General features: G+C 52.4%; 1 protein-coding gene across 1 annotated transcript in view; it reads right to left on the bottom strand.

Annotated features, from left to right (window-relative positions):
* RAP1GAP (RAP1 GTPase activating protein) overlaps positions 1 to 16,881 on the bottom strand; it is a 206,650-nt gene that overhangs the window by 69,056 nt on the left and 120,713 nt on the right. Inside the window, 1 exon segment of the mRNA XM_078611272.1 lies at positions 3,932 to 4,028. Within this exon segment, the coding sequence (XP_078467398.1) occupies positions 3,932 to 4,028 (97 nt within the window).

The raw sequence follows: 16,881 nt of genomic DNA on the forward strand, positions 1-16,881 counted from the left end.
ACCTCCTGTACACCAGGCGAGGTAGTTAACATCCCCCCCCCCCCCGCTTCTTGAGCGTTGAGGAGGTGTGAGCGTCACCACCGCACGGCCACCCACCACCATTGAGCAGTCACTCACGACAGGAGGATCAAAGCTGTCCCTTGACAGGAGGGTGACTCAGCTGTGACCGGCCCGGGGTTTGATGTTGCGGAGAGCTCGCGATGGGATGCTCTCGTGGGCGTTATTAATCGGCTCTGGCTGCCGCGACAGGGTCGTGGCGGCGAGTCAGTAATCATATTTTTGGGGTATTTTCGGTAAAGTCACGTAGATAGGTTCAAAGAAAATAACAAAAAAATAACAAACAAAAACTACGACGTTTCGATCGCAACACAAGCGGTCGTCATCGCCGCTGGTGTTGCGATCGAAGCGTCGTAGTTTTTGTTGTTGTTAATTTTTTGTTATTTTCTTTGAACCTATCTACGTGACGTAGAAGGGAAATAATAAAATAATAAAAATAAAGCACAATAAAATAATTCTCACGACGTTTCGGCCACAACGCAGGCAGCCGTCCTCAGGTGAAGACCAGGTCTGTCGTGACTTTACCGAAAGAACCAAGAAGATGAATCCCTGCATTCACGAAAGCTTTCAATCGAAAAACTATCTACGTGACTTTACCGAAAAGACCCAAAGAATATGAATTCCTGCAGTCACGAAAGCTTTAGGTCGAGAGTTAACGATCCCGGTGTGGATCTCGCCGCCTAATGGGATTTCGCTGATGTACTCTGGCGGGCAATCCTCTCGCTCGGTGAGCCGGGAAGAGCTCTGTCCGGAAAAAACAACAAAAACTATTTTAATTTTCGCGGCTCAGGCTCGCTGAGCCGTATAGCTCTATTTCAGAAGCGACCTGTCCCACGAATGACCGCTCAACCAAGTAGGCTCATCACCGTGTGGACATTTATGGCTGTAGCCAAATGTCCTGAAATGCGTGACGTTGATTCTAAATGCGGAGGGATCAAAAACCGGAGAGACCCAGCAAAAAAATCCACGCGACCACGGGGAGAGTGAGAGAACACGCCAACTCCAAACACACAGCAGCAGGCGTCAGGGTTGGGATCAGACCCACAATCTCCTGTATACCGGGCGAGGTAGTTAACATCTCCACGGGGAGAGGGAGGGAGAGACACGCAGACTCCAAATATACAGCAGGCATCAGGGTAGGGATCGAACCCACGATCTCCTGCATACCAGGCGAGGTCGTTAACATCTCGCCCGACGTTACTCCCGGACGGAGATGCGCCAACAAAGACAAAGCTCCCCGCCCTACCCCGCTCCGTGTAGCCTACGCAGGCTGTCGGGGCAAGTGCTTTTAAGCGAGCAGCTACTAAGGCCGGCACCGCGCGCGGTGTGTAAACATCAGCACTGGGGAGACAAAGGCGGCCGGGCGTAGGGGTGCTACTCGCTAACGGCAGTTGCCCCAACAGTCTGTTCAAAGGCTATACGGGGGCGGGGGGGATCTTTGTCTTCGGATCAGTGGCCTGCTCGCTGCGCTGAAATATTGCCAGGCCGGGCTTGATTAACGGCTTCGTGACGGCGAGCGGCGTGACTGGTTTCAACCAGGGCAGTCGTGAACCCCCCGGAGGAAAGTCGGAGAGACACCCCCCCAACCGCAGGGGCCCGAACCCAGAATCTCAACAACGCTGGCTCACTGTCGGTTCTGACACGGCCATTATGAACCCCTGTGGGAGAGAGAGCAGAGAGAGAGAGAGACACACACAAGCTCAACGATGCCGGACCCTTGTTTCCGACACGGCTAAGATGAACCCACCGATTTAGACACTCTTTGGTTTTGAAACACCCAGAGCCCAGGGTGTGAACCCAGCGCTCATGCAATGCTGGTGCAGGATCTCTGACACGGCCCTTATGAACCTGACATGCACATTATAAACCGCCTAAGAGAGAGAGAGAGTGGGACAGCGAAACCAAGATAACTCAAATCCAGGTTCTCAGCAGAGGTCACAATAGGGTACACGATACCCGTACCCTACCCGATACCCGGCTACCCGTACCCGGCCGGGTACGGGTACGGGTACCCGTTTGCGACCCTGGTGCGGCCGGGTACGGGTAGACCGTGAGTCACTGGTGAGTAACCGTTTGTCACTCATTTCCCAACGTCTTGTCTCTTCTCACAATTCAAGTTCCTAGAATCAACCCACCCGCGCCTGCAACATGGCTTCATCCCAGAGGTCGCAATCAGGTACCCGATACCCGTACCCTACCCGTACCTGGCCGGGTAGGGTACGGGTACAGCCGGGTATGGGTACGGGTACCCGTTTGCGACCCTGGTGCGGCCGGGTACGGGTAGGCCGTGAGTCACTGGTGAGTCACCGTTTGTCACTCATTTCCCAACGTCTTGTCTCTTCTCACAATTCAAGTTCCTAGAATCAACCCACCCGCGCCTGCAACATAGCTTCATCCCAGAGGTCGCAATCAGGTACCCGATACCCGTACCCTACCCGTACCTGGCCGGGTAGGGTACGGGTACAGCCGGGTATGGGTACGGGTACCCGTTTGCGACCCTGGTGCGGCCGGGTACGGGTACGGGTAAGGAATCAAAACCCGTTTGCGACCTCTGGTTCTCAGTGGTGCTGGGACAGTATGTGACATGGCCATTATGAATGTGACATGGCAAGACGGCCCACTTCTGTCACGTAAGCCACGTGACAGAGAGAGAGAGAGAGACCGAGCCTTGTCACGTTAGTCACGTGGCTTGCGGTAGGCTTGAGCTGATTTAGATAATAATTGGTTTTTTACCCTTCAATCTGGCAACAAAACTGACACTTTTTTTTACAAGGAGTCATGTTTGCATAGACCACAATACCTGCAGTCATAATGCAAACAAAAAACACAACTCCGTATGTTTATTTTTTGGTCCACACCCGAGACAGCTGTCTTGGGTGTGGACCAATCAACTTCAAGGACAGTGCATACAGAGAGTTATGTTTTTGTTTGCATTATGACTGCAGGTATTGTGGTCTATGCAAACATGACTCCTTGTAAAAAAAGGTGTCAGTTTTGTTGCCAAATTGAAGGGTGAAAACACCAATATTCATATTTTTTACTGGCAAATGAGGTTCCAATGGTGCTGATTTAGATAGTGAGATTGACATACAGAGAGGCGAGAGGGGAGGGGTTCACAGTGGTGGGTGGCCACACAGAGAAGTCACGTGATTTACGGGGAGGGGGGGGGGGTCAGCAAACTGCAGCTCTTTGGTTGCCCCCATGCGGGCAGCCGTTCAAAAAAAAAAAAACTTAAATCTTAAAACGTAATTTAACGTCAAGATAATTCATTCAAAAGTGGGCAGGCCACTATCGAATGTCTTGGTGACAACAAAAATGTCCAACAGTCGGGCTGTGGTGGTAAGCAATCACTAACGAGGAGGAGGGGGGGGGGGCGGAGATAAACTAAATAGACGCGACTTCATCCCATCCCTTACTTTGTTGATTTAAGTCGCAATGTCTCATTGCTGTCGTCGTCACCTGCCGCGCATACCTGGCGCCGTGTTTGTGTAAAGGGAGCTCGCTCTGCGCATGCGATGTGGCCCTTCGACATATTTTGTTCAAAGACAAAAACCACCGACGAAGAATGGCTCTCCTTTGAAAGTTCAACATTCGAAAGGGTTGCCGACGGGCATTATAATAGTAACTTTTCTCACGACCACCACGACCGCCACGACGACTTCTACTATACGACGCGTTACCTTGAGAGTGAGCGAGAGAGACGGGCATTATAATAGTAACTTTTCTCACGACCACCACGACCACGACGACTTCTACTATACGACGCGTTACCTTGAGAGTGAGCGAGAGAGACGGGCATTATAATAGTAACTTTTCTCACGACCACCACGGTCACCACGACCACCACGACCACTTCTACTACACGACGCGTTACCTTGAGAGTGAGCTGTGTGGTCGCGTGCGCTGAGTGGCGTGCGCAGCCCGGCAGGTCGCTCTCGCGCACTCCCCCGAGCTCTCCTACTTCATGTCTCCTGTGGCAGCAGCAGCAGCAACGGCACCATCACCACCACCAGCACCACCGAAGGGAAGGCAAAGGACAAAGGTCAACCCATCGTAGCCTTCGGCAAGACCGTCGCGGTTGGGTGGGGGGGCAGGGCAAGTGCCGGTAGGGGCGAGTGCCGCCGTCGAGGGCGGCACGGCACGGCAAGGGGATAAACCATCAAACTATTAACTCATTTCTATTTTACTCAGAGGCGCCAGGAGGAGGAGGAAGGAGCGATGAGCAGGGCGAGACAGCAGCAGCAGCAGTAGCAGCAGTGGCAGCAGTGGCAGCGGCAGCGGCAGCAGCGGCAGCAGCAGCGGCAGCAGCGGCAGCAGCGGCAGCGGCGGCAGCGGCAGCGGCGGCAGCGGCGGCAGCGGCAGCGGCAGCAGCAGCAGCAGCAGCGGCAGCGGCAGCAGCAGCAGCAGCAGCGGCAGCGGCAGCGGCGGCAGCGGCGGCAGCGGCAGCAGCAGCGGCAGCGGCAGCAGCGGCCACGTGGCGGTGACGACGATCCGGCGCTGCCACACAACTGGCGGGGATTTGCACGCAGGTCATCGGTTCCTTAAGAAGCTCCCGGCAGCACCTGGAGCGAAACATCGGACGTCGCGCGGTTTCGGCTCACGGGGCAGCTGAAGGCCCACCCACGCTGTCGTACGCTGCTGCTGCTGTTGTCGTTGTGGCACCAATGGCCCCTCGCCGTGACTTTGTTAAGAAGACCAAATCACGAGTTTTTTTTTACTTTACCAGGTAAGGCACCCACTGAGCTATGCAGCTCTGTTTCAGAAGCGACCTGGCCACCACAAGCGATAGCTCAACGAAGTCGCTCATCGCCAGGTGGAGGCAATGTACTGCAGCCAAATACTGCGAACGTGTGGTGTTGATTCTGAATGTGGAGGGAATAAACCCCGGAGACAAAACCCACGCGACCACGGGGAGAGAGAGAGACGCACAAACTCCGAATGTAGAGCGAGCGTCAGGGTCGGGATCGATCTCACGAACATCTCGGGATGCCGAGGCCGCCGAAGCCGTTGACATCGTCGTCATCTTTCGATTTAAAGCTTTCGTGACTGCAGGGATTCATCTTCTTGGTTCTTTCGGTAAAGTCACGTAGAAGGGAAGTAATAAAATAATAAAAATAAAACATAATAAAATAATTCTCACGACGTTTCGGCCACAACTTCCCTTCTACGTGACTTTACCGAAAGAGCCAAGAAGATCGTCGTCATCGTCACCGTCATCTCCCCCAGCCCTCGTTTAAGTCTGAGTGGACCTAGGTGACTCCCGCAAAGACGGCCCGATACGATCGCTAACACTCCGATTGGGATCACGCATCACGGGCCACCAATCATCGCCCTCCCAATCCCCTGCACCCCCCCCCCTCCAGCCCCCTACTGGCAGACCAAATTCTCCGTTTCGCAGCTCCGACTGTTGCGGCCGCCGCAGTGGGTCGCCTCGTGCCGCAAGGGGACGGCTGCCGCTGGGGGTGCCCCGTTCGAGGTGGTGCGTTGGGATTGAGACGCGACGTGGAGCGATCTGGGACGCCCTGGGGCCTCCGAGGGCGGCTCTCTTAAAAAACACAAATCGTGTTATCGTATCAGTCTTCATATTATTGGTTTAACACGTCGGCTTCTGAGACTCGAACTGTAAATGTCGTGGGTTTACTCTCCAACACGCAACCGGTGTGCTGAACTAGTAACGAATTGGCACTTTTATTCACTAATTAGCTGTGTCGGGTGGTGGCGGGGTTTAACGACACATTTGTACACCATTGGAACCTCATTTGTATTTTGACTGCAGGTATTGTGGTCTATGCAAACATGACTCCTTGTAAAAAAGGTGTCAGTTTTGTTACCAGATAAAAGGGTAAAAAACCAATCGACACATTTGTATTTACGCAATCTAACCCAAAAAAAACCCCCTCTATTATGGATAACATTATTATTGTTATTCACCGGCATCGTTTCAATGAAGCTTGACTCTACTGATGAGACGCTGTGTTTCGATTTAAAGCTTTCGTGACTGCAGAGATTCATCTTCTTGGATCTTTCGGTAAAGTCACGTAGAATGGAAATAATAAAATAATAAAAATAAAACAATAAAATAATTATCACGACGTTTCGGCCACAACGCAAGCAGCTGTCCTCAGGTGGAGAACAGGTCTGCCTTCAGACGCTGTCTTCTCGACAGACCTGTTCTCCACCTGAGGACGGCTGCTTGCGTTGTGGCCGAAACGTCGTGAGAATTATTTTATTATGTTTTATTTTTATTATTTTATTATTTCCATTCTACGTGACTTTACCGAAAGAACCAAGAAGGAGACGCTGTGTGTTGAAACCTGGTCCCACAGGGGTTTGCTCGCCTCGAAACAATGCCGATGAAATTTCGCACTCCCAGAAGGCCGTGCGAACACGGTTCACAGGTGCAGGGGGAGACACAAAGTCTGCCCGTCTCTTTTGCTATTTATCTTCTCAACAACAAAAACAACAACGCTTTTTGATTATTTGAATTGTCACCATCATCATCATCACTACGGACAGGTCGATTGTATGCATGCAAGTTGAACCGCGTCCGCAAAGTACGTAGCCAATGGGCAGCACACCCCAGTCCGGGAATCGAACCCTCGCGCCAAAAGTAGTCGCACGGAGTTGCCACTCGGACGACAAGGCCCCGGCAAAAAAAGCCCTCGCGCCTCCCAAGCGTGGAGCCGGCCCGCCAATCCCCCAGTACGCATTCCGCGCGAAATTGCCCGCGATGGGATCTTTCATTTGGCCGCGTGGCGCTCAGCGCTGCGTGGAAAGCGGCGGTCGCCATCCACAACAGGGGGATAAGCCCGCAATGTGCTCGCTTTAAGAATCATTTCAGCAATTAATTTGTTAATTAGATTAGCAATAAGCTCGCTTTAAGAATCATTTCAGCAATCAGTTTATTAATTAGATTAGCAATAAGCCCGTTTTAAGAATCATTTCAGCAATTAGTTTATTAATTAGTTTAGCAATAAGCTCGCTTTAAGAATAATTTCAGCAATTAGTTTATTAATTAGATTAGCAATGTGCTCGCTTTAAGAATAATTTCAGCAATTATTTTATTAATTAGTTTAGCAATAAGCCCGCTTTAAGAATCATTTCAGCAACTATTTTATTAATTAGTTCGGAGATTCAAGCTCAATAAAACAAAAAATTCATTATTTTGTAATTGCTCTGTTAAGAATTATAGCAAAGGTTTGCATTGTATTAATTATGGGAGCGATTCCTTTATAAATTATTTACACACCCTCCCATCCCCAGCCTCCCCCGGAATTTTTGTTACCTTACCACCGGCCTACGCCTACATTCACCCTCTCAACGATTTCCAAAAGCTCGCTCGGAATGTTCAGGGGCCAATTTATTCGCGGCTGTAGTTGAAGTATTTTAGATATTTTTTATTATTTTTTTTGGTACGAATTTAACGATGCAGGCTCGCTAATTAGAAATGTTTTCCCCACATAACAAATTCATGGTCTACGCTTGTCGACGGCCGCCCATAATCTCACCGTCGGTTCGTCGACGATTAATCGATCGATTCTCAATGCGACGGATCGATATCTCGCACACACGACGCACTGAGCCGCTTGTGTAATAACTGATCGGTTTTTTTCCTTCTTCATCATCATCATCATCAATGTATCAGCATTACTATTATTATTATTATGAGAAATTCTGACTGTCGCCTGATGAGGCCGGTTGTAATTACCGGCGAGACGTCATTTTGTAAATGTCGCGGGTTTACTCTCCGACACTCACACGGGTGAGCTGAACTAGTCACTAATTGGCGTGCTTTGTTTTACGTGACAAAGCCAACTATTTGGCTGTGTCGGGTTGGTGGCGGGGTTTAACGACGCGTTCATAGTGACGCGATCTAATCCAGCAAAAAAAAGAAACCTCTATTATGGATCATCATCATTATTGTAATTTTTTTGGTTCTTTCGGTAAAGTTACGTAGTATGGAAAGAATAAAATAATAAAAATAAAGAAGACGAATGCCTGCAGTCACGAAAGCTTTAAATCGAAATTATTGTCATTGTTGAAAGCCCTCGCTGAGTCTCAAGGCCCCGTCTTCAGGAGGGTCCTGCCAGGTTAACAACCACATCCTCATTCGAGACTGGAACATCATCATAACACCTCCTCTTCTCTCCTTCTCCCCCCCCCACCTCATTCTCCTCCACCTCTTCCACCTCCTCCTCCTCCTCCTCCCCCCCTCCTCCTCCTCCTCCTCCTCGAAGACACTGGCGGCGTGACCATCAACCGCGTCACGACATCGCATGCAGGCCGATGCTCTGCACCACAAACCTCCTTCGTGAACATAAACTTCAATACGCAAGCCGCAGAGGTGCGATTGTGGCCACGCAAGGCACGCTGTGAACCCATTTAGTCAGTCCACAGAGGTGCGTAGAGCTACGTAGACTCACGGATATACGTAGAGCCTCGCAGACGTACGTGGAGACTCACAGAGACCCATAGGGATACACAGACTCATCGACAAGCCACAGCAATGCGACTGTGGGCCATGCGACCCAAGCTATGGACCCGCACAGTAAACCCACTTTGGTCTGAGCCCCATCAACGGAGAAAAAGTCGGAACAGCAACACGACACGGACTCTTTCTCTCTGCGGAAGCCTTCTCATCGTGGCCAGCAGCAGCCGCAGCAGCAAGCAGGATCTCGACATTGGCAACGAGCTCTTGAACGTGTTGCCAGATGCAAGATAGGTAAGCGTGGATATATAATTGCAGCCTAAAACGGAAAGCAACTGAGAGAGAGAGCGAGAGACAGAGGGCCTGATAAGAAATGCAAACACAGGGCGGCAGAGACATAGACGCATACACGGTTGGGCAGAGATTTAGGAGAAAGATGCAGAGGCAGGCAGTCAGACTCGCAAGCAGGCTGGCAGGCAAGCAGACAGACAGGCAGACAGGCTGACAGGCAAGCAGGCAGGCAAGCAGACAGACAGGCAGACAAGCAGACAAGCAGGCAAACAGACAGATAGGCAGACAGACAGACAGACAAGCAGACAGGCAGACAAGCAGGTAGGCAGGCAGACAGACAGACAGACAGACAGACAGACAAGCAGACAGACAGACAGGCAGGTAGGCAGGCAGGCAGACAGACAGGCAAACTGGAAGGCAGACAAGCAGACAAAGAGGCAGACAGACAGGCAGGCAGGCAGACAGACAGACAGACAGGCATGCAGCCAGACAGGCAAACTGGAAGGCAGAGAAGCAGACAAAGAGGCAGACAGACAGACAAGTAGGCAGGCAGACAGACAGGCATGCAGCCAGACAGGCAAACTGGAAGGCAGAGAAGCAGACAAAGAGGCAGACAGACAGACAAGCAGGCAGGCAGGCAAACAGATAGACAGACAGGCAAGCAGCCAGACAGGCAGACAAGCAGGCAGGCAGGCAGGCAGACAGACAGGCAGACAGACAAACAGGCAGCCAGGTAGACAAGCAAAGATAGACAGCAGACAGGCAAACAGCAGAATCGAGGGGCTGTGCAACCTCACCCCGAGTCTCTACCGCGCTCGCGTACCGCTCCAATCCGGTGGCGCTATTAGATATGCGCATAGTAAGGAGCGAGAACGGCTAATGGGGTCGTGATGGTGGTGGCGGGGGGGGGGAAGGTGCGGTTTGGGCTGTGGTCATTTATCAAGTTGGGCTGGACCAGCGGGACGGAGGTGGCGGTCGCGCTGGGAGGAGAAGGGACCCCTCTGGTCATGGATGTTCCATCCCACCCCCCGCATTTACCAGGGCAACCTCTGGTCACGTGCGAAGAGATCCGATTCAAAAACATCATTAATTATAATCGATAATAGCGGGGGGGGGGGGGGTTAGATCGTGTGAATATAAATGTCAGTTTAACACAAACGCTTTCATGACCAATATTATCCATAAGATGTTTTTGGGTGAGATCGCATGATTGTAAATGTCAGTTTAACACGTACGCTTTCATGACCGATATTATCCATAAGATGTTTTTGGGTGAGATCGCGTGAATGTAAATGTCAGTTTAACACAAACGCTTTCAATGACCAATATTATCCATAAGATGTTTTTGGGTGAGATCGCGTGAATGTAAATGTCAGTTTAACACAAACGCTTTCATGACCGATATTATCCATAAGATGTTTTTGGGTGAGATCGCGTGATTGTAAATGTCAGTTTAACACAAACGCTTTCATGACCAATATTATCCATAAGATGTTTTTGGGTGAGATCGCGTGAATGTAAATGTCAGTTTAACACAAACGCTTTCATGACCGATATTATCCATAAGATGTTTTTGGGTTAGATCGCGTGAATGTAAATGGGTCGTTAAACCCGCCACCACCCGACCGAGCCGATCATTAAGGTTTGGCACGTAAACAGAACGTGACCAATTAGTTACTAGTTCAGCACACCGGTTGTGTGTTGGAGAGCAAACCCACAACATTTACAACTCGATTACGACGTTTCGCCGGGAATTACAACCAGCATCATCAGGCGGCAGCCAGAGTTGTGGAGAAATCCCTACTCCTGTTTCGGTCTTAGATAGAGGGGGTAAATGGGATGTCGTCACTGTGAACCTATCAGAGGGGGGTTTAATTCAATAGTATACGTTACAATGGACAACCTATTGTTAGTTGGGTTATTCACATCGATTTAAAGCTTTCGTGACTGCAGGGATTCATCTTCTTGGTTCTTTCGGTAAAGTCACGTAGAAGGGAAGTAATAAAATAATAAAAATAAAACATAATAAAAACGTCGTGAGAATTATTTTGTTATGTTTTATTTTTATTATTTTAGTACTTCCCTTCTACGTGACTTTACCGAAAGAACCGAGAAGATTATTCACATCGATTCACCGGTTTTGCTGCGCATATCCAACTGCCTAACGACAAACAGACAGCCATCCGTTTGTGTGCCCAAGCAGTTTCTGTTTGGCTGGATAGATGGTACTAAACGGGCACTGCACGGACTGGTAGTAGGATAGAGTAATGTGGTACAGGAGGATGTGGAGCTGAGTGGACTTGCTGATGACTGGTACCAGCGGTGTCAAGATCGGCCTCAGTGGAGGAGGCTCGTGAAGGACGCTACTGGGCAGTTGGAGGCAGTCGCCCTCCAGCAACAACGGAGGGCGGAGGAGCGAGGCTCACAACAACGAGCAGAGCGCCGGGCGGCTAAAACTCCGAAAGTTGGCACAGTGGGGAGCACAGGTGGTGTGGTCCGTCAACCCATGGCACCTTGGTCTGTCCAGTGACCTCCTGCCAGCAGCAGTCCTTCGAAACTTCACGTCACAGCATCAAAAGTGCAGCTAGCCTGGCGCAAGCGCCGTGGTGACGTCGCTGGTGAACGGCGGGTTGTTGTTTTTCGTGTGGGAGGTTGAAGTGCGGTGGTTAGCAAGCAGCTCTAGGAGCCCGGCGACCCGAGTTCAATCGATCGATCGATCTACATTTGGCGTGCCAATATCGCCCCCAACACAGCGGGCATGGGTGCGCGACGCAGCGGGGAGACACGGGGTAGCAACGGGGATGGGGGACCAGCAACCCGCCGTGACCTCGGCGCAGAGGTCACAACCGGGTACCCAATACCCGTACCCTACCCGATACCCGGCTACCCGTACACGGCATCCACGCCACCACGGGGGAGAGAGAGAGAGACACGCAAACCACAAATATACAGCAGCAGGCGTCAAGGTCGGGATCAAACCCACGACCTCCTGTATACCAGGCGAGGTAGGCAACATCTCGCACCGTGGCACCATATTCAATAATAGTTTAATGTTTTAACCGTTGCTACCACGGACAGGCTACATAGGAGAGGCCCATAACCAGCGCAGGTATTTCTCGTACCTGATGATAGCCTTGGCCGCCGGCAAGTGACTTAGGGCCACTGAGTACGTGGTGCAGTGCGCTAACCGCTACACCACCACTCTCCCATGCGCAAAAAAAACACAATATCCCCCGTACAACCTTTAACAGGCTGTTGGGGCAAGTGCCGTGAGCCAACACCTATGAAGCCCGGCACGGCACACGAGGGGGTGGGTGGCCAGCACCACGCCCTATCGCCTTTCTCTCCCCAGTGGCGATGTGTACACACCGCACCAGGTACTCATTTGAGGCTGAGTCGACCTAGGGGAGGCCCAGAAACGGTTCAGATAATCGTCACTGGTTGTTGGCCGCGAGCGGCAATCGAACTGAGAGTCGCCGGGTTCGTAGTGCGGAGCGCTAACCTCTACACCACCGCTGCCTGTACACAAAAACACGCACACACCCTGAGACACACACACACACCCCGATACATACACACACTGATGATGAGTGAGTGACACGCCGGCATTTGGCCGCACAATGGAATCTACACTTGCCCCCGCGAAAGACCCCTTTGGGGTATCATTCCCAACTTGGCGGCGGTCCTCGATAACAGAGGTGACGGACGTCAGGGGAACCCGGCTGGTTCAGAGGTCAGAAGGTTCAATTCCAGGTCCTCAAGTCTCTACCGGGTCACCAGTGACCAGATTTACAGACCTGTGGACTCAGCGTGTGACCCACAGACCCACGAAGAGAGCCATAGACACACACATACCCTGGGTTGTGAGGAAGCCTGGTCAGGCCTAGTAAATTGATGGTCTCAGCTCAGTCACCGATGACAGATACAGAGACTGATAGACTCAGCATGTGACCCATAGACCCACGAAGAGAGCCATAGACTCACACACACACACTGGCTTGCGACCAAGCCAATTCCTGAAGCGCAGCGAGTCGATGGTCTCCGATTAGCACGGTAGGCTGACGTGCGGCGCGAATGGAGTTCAGCGCACGTGCACACGTACGCACGGCTCAGCCCGGTCACCGAAGGCCTGCACGGTACTTCACTTGGCCAATGTCCAACTGCGGTGTCAACGAGAGACATTGCCGGGCGAGAGGGCGGCAGTGAGCGTGACATGGGACGGGGGCGGGAAGCCGCCACTAGCCAACCAGGGCGGCTGCCGTCGTGGTTTTGGGTCACGTGCTCCACTAAAAACGTTCGTAAGTCGAGTCCAGAGAGATGGGGGTAAAGAGACGAGAGAGAGAGAGGGGCGGGCGGTAATGAAAATAGAGAGATAGGGGTCATGAGAGTAGAGAGATAGGGGTCATGAAAATAGAGAGATAGGGGTCATGAGAGTAGAGAAATAAATGTAGGGGTAATGGAATAAAGAGATAGGTGTAACGAGATGAGAGAAAGGTTACAAGATTAGAGAGATATGGGTAACTAGAAGAGAGAGACAGGGGTAACGGAATAGAGGGATAGCGGTAATGAGATTAGATTGGGTAACTACAAGGGAGAATGGGGTGACGAGATTTTAAAAATAATTTATGGATTACTGACGCGAGTCAAATTAAACTCAGCGATGTTACTTAGCAGGCAAAGCTCACTGAGGTGAGAGCTCTTGTTGTTCAGAGGCGGCCCGGCCACACATGGTGATAGCTCACCATCGCAGGGGCTGATATCACCATCATCATCACCACCACCATCATCATCACCACCATCACCACCACCATCACCATCATCACCATCATCATCACCGACACCACCATCACCACCACCACCACCGACACCACCATCACCACCACCATTATCATCCTCACCACCATCATCACCACCATCATCACCACCATTATCACCACCACCACCACCATCATCATCACCATCACCACCATTATCACCACCACCATCATCACCACCATCATCAACACCATAATCACCACCATCACCACCACCACCACCATCACCATTATCATCATCACCACCACTATCATCATCATCACCACCACCACCATCACCACCACCATCATCACCACCATCATCACCACCACCATTATCACCACCATCACCACCACCATCATCATTATCACCACCATCATCATCACCACCACCATCACCACCATCATCACCACCTCACGTGGAAGCTCATAGCAGGGGCCACATAACGTAAACGCGCCTTGTTCCTTCTCGACGTGGAGGAGGGGGGTGGTGGTGGAGGAGGAACCCGGGGAACGACCCACACGACCACCACGGACGGACGGACGGGCGGAGACACAGCAAGAGAACACGCCGACTCCGAACACGCAACGCCAAGAGGCATCGCCGGGGTCCGGCGTCGAACCGACGGGAGACGGCGTGGCAGGCGAGGGAGACGACGTCTAGTGCGTAGCGCGGCGCCCACGAGAGGCGGAGGGAGAAGATCGTGGGGCGCTGGTCGGGCGGACATCTGGCCCCTATTACCGCGGCGTGATCGACGCCCCCCCCCTCTCTCTCTCTCTTGCAAATTAGCTCTCGCTTACTCGGGAGGGATTATACGCGACGTCCGCACGACGTCTGCGCACGACGTGGGAACAGGGGCGGTCGGAACAGGCGGTGGGAAGCGGTGCCCCCGCCCCCCCCTTGTTGCTACGAGGCGTCGCAGCTTTGTCGCCTTGCGCACCCGCCCGCGGACGCATGTTTAACGCGTTCGTGCACACGCGTGTGCGTCGCGTGTTCGCGCACACGCGTGTGCGTCGCGTGTGGGCACGACAAAGCGGAACAAAATCTTAAGACCTTCCCCCCAACTCCCCCCCCCTCCCATCCCCAATGCCAAAACTAAGAAAGTGCGGATTGCAACATTTAACAACAACAACAACAACTAAAATATATCAAACGATTGCGCATCGTTGTCTGTGTGCCGGCGAATGATACTGATTTTTTTTTACAATTACAAAATAAATATGCACAGAGGGATAATTGGTTGAGGTCTCACCGACGGTGGCATTTTACCGCCACGAGGAGCGACGGTGCCGTGCCTCGTCGCCGCAGCAGCAGCCGCAAGTCCCATCCCAGGCGCTGGCGGCGCCTTCAATAACCTCGCACGATCTCGCGACGTTCGCCGTTCAATAGCACGCAGAGTGCGGGCGGGGGGTGGAGGGAGGTGGGAAGGAGGAGCCGTGCCTCGCAATTGCTTGGTGATTATGCCAAAAAACAGCGTTCGTCCCCCTGTTCCGCTGCGGTGGCCTATGGCCAATATCGGTGACACCGCGTGAAGAACCAGCGGCATCTACATCTGCAGAACGTGAAGAACCAGTGACATCTACATCTACAGAACGTGAAGAACCAGTGACATCTACATCTGCAGAGCATGAAGAACCAGTGGCATCTACATCTACAGAATGTGAAGAACCAGTGGCATCAACATCTACAGAACGTGAAGAACCAGTGGCATCTACATTTACAGAACGTGAAGAACCAGTGACATCTACATCTGCATAACGTGAAGAACCAGTGACATCTACATCTACAGAACGTGAAGAACCAGTGGCATCTACATCTACAGAACGTGAAGAACCAGTGGCATCTACATCTGCAGAACATGAAGAACCAGTGGCATCAACATCTACAGAACGTGAAGAACCAGCGGCATCTACATCTACAGAACGTGAAGAACCAGCGGCATCTACATCTACAGAACGTGAAGAACCAGTGGCATCTACATCTACAGAACGTGAAGAACCAGTGGCATCTACATCTGCAAAACCGGGAGCGAGAGTGAACACGCAAACTCGAAATACACAGCAGGCGTCAGGGTCGGGATCGAACCCACGACCTCCTGCACACCAGGCGAGGTAGCTAACATCTCTCAGCCACCGCAGCCCCTAAATATTGTTCACCTAAAGCTTTTTCTTTGATCAGATCAGCCCCCCGCCCCCCCCCCCTCCGAGTGCCACGCACCGCCGATGGCGACAACGGTGAATAGGTTCGATGACGCAGAACTACAATGACAACGATTCATCGACACCACCAAAGAAGACAAAGATCCCCCGTGTAGCCTTAACAGACTGCAGGGGCAAGTGCTGTTGGCGGGCGCCAACGAAGGCCGGCACGGCACACGAGGGGGTGGGTGGCCAGCACCACGCCCGGCCGCCTTTGTCTCCCCAGTGGCGAGGTTTACACACCGCGCCGGGTACTCGTTTGAGGCCGAGTCGACCTAGGGGAGGCCCAGGAGCGGTTCAGATAACCGCCGCCGGTGTTGGCGGCCGCGAGCTGGGAATGGATCTCGGGACGCTGGGTTCGCTAACCGCTGCGCCACCGTTCCCCACGTGACCACCACCACCACACCTACCCCTACCCACTCCCCGCTTGCCACACGAGTACAGGCAGTAGTAGTAGTAGCAGCAGTAGCAGCAGCAGCAGTAGCAGCAGCAGCAGCAGCAGCAGTAGCAGCAGTAGCAGTAGCAGCAGCAGCAGTAGCAGCAGCAGCAGCAGTAGCAGCAGTAGCAGCAGCAGCAGCAGTAGCAGCAGCAGTAGCAGCAGCAGCAGTAGCAGCAGCAGCAGTAGCAGCAGTAGCAGTAGCAGCAGCAGCAGTAGCAGCAGCAGCAGCAGCAGCAGCAGTAGCAGCAGTAGCAGTAGCAGCAGCAGCAGTAGCAGCAGTAGCAGCAGCAGCAGCAGTAGCAGCAGCAGCAGCAGTAGCAGCAGCAGCAGTAGCAGCAGCAGCAGTAGCAGCAGTAGCAGTAGCAGCAGCAGCAGTAGCAGCAGTAGCAGCAGCAGCAGTAGCAGCAGCAGCAGTAGCAGCAGCAGCAGTAGCAGCAGCAGCAGTAGCAGCAGTAGCAGCAGTAGTAGCAGCAGTAGTAGCAGCAGTAGCAGCAGCAGCAGCAGCAGTAGCAGCAGCAGCAGCAGCAGTAGCAGCAGTAGCAGTAGCAGCAGTAGCAGCAGCAGTAGTAGCAGCAGCAGCAGTAGCAGCAGCAGCAGTAGCAGCAGCAGCAGTAGTAGCAGCAGCAGCAGTAGCAGCAGCAGCAGTAGCAGCAGTAGCAGCAGCAGCAGCAGCA

The sequence above is a fragment of the Lampetra planeri genome, chromosome 36, assembly GCF_965212315.1.
Source record: "Lampetra planeri chromosome 36, kcLamPlan1.2.h2, whole genome shotgun sequence".
NCBI lineage: Eukaryota > Metazoa > Chordata > Hyperoartia > Petromyzontiformes > Petromyzontidae > Lampetra > Lampetra planeri.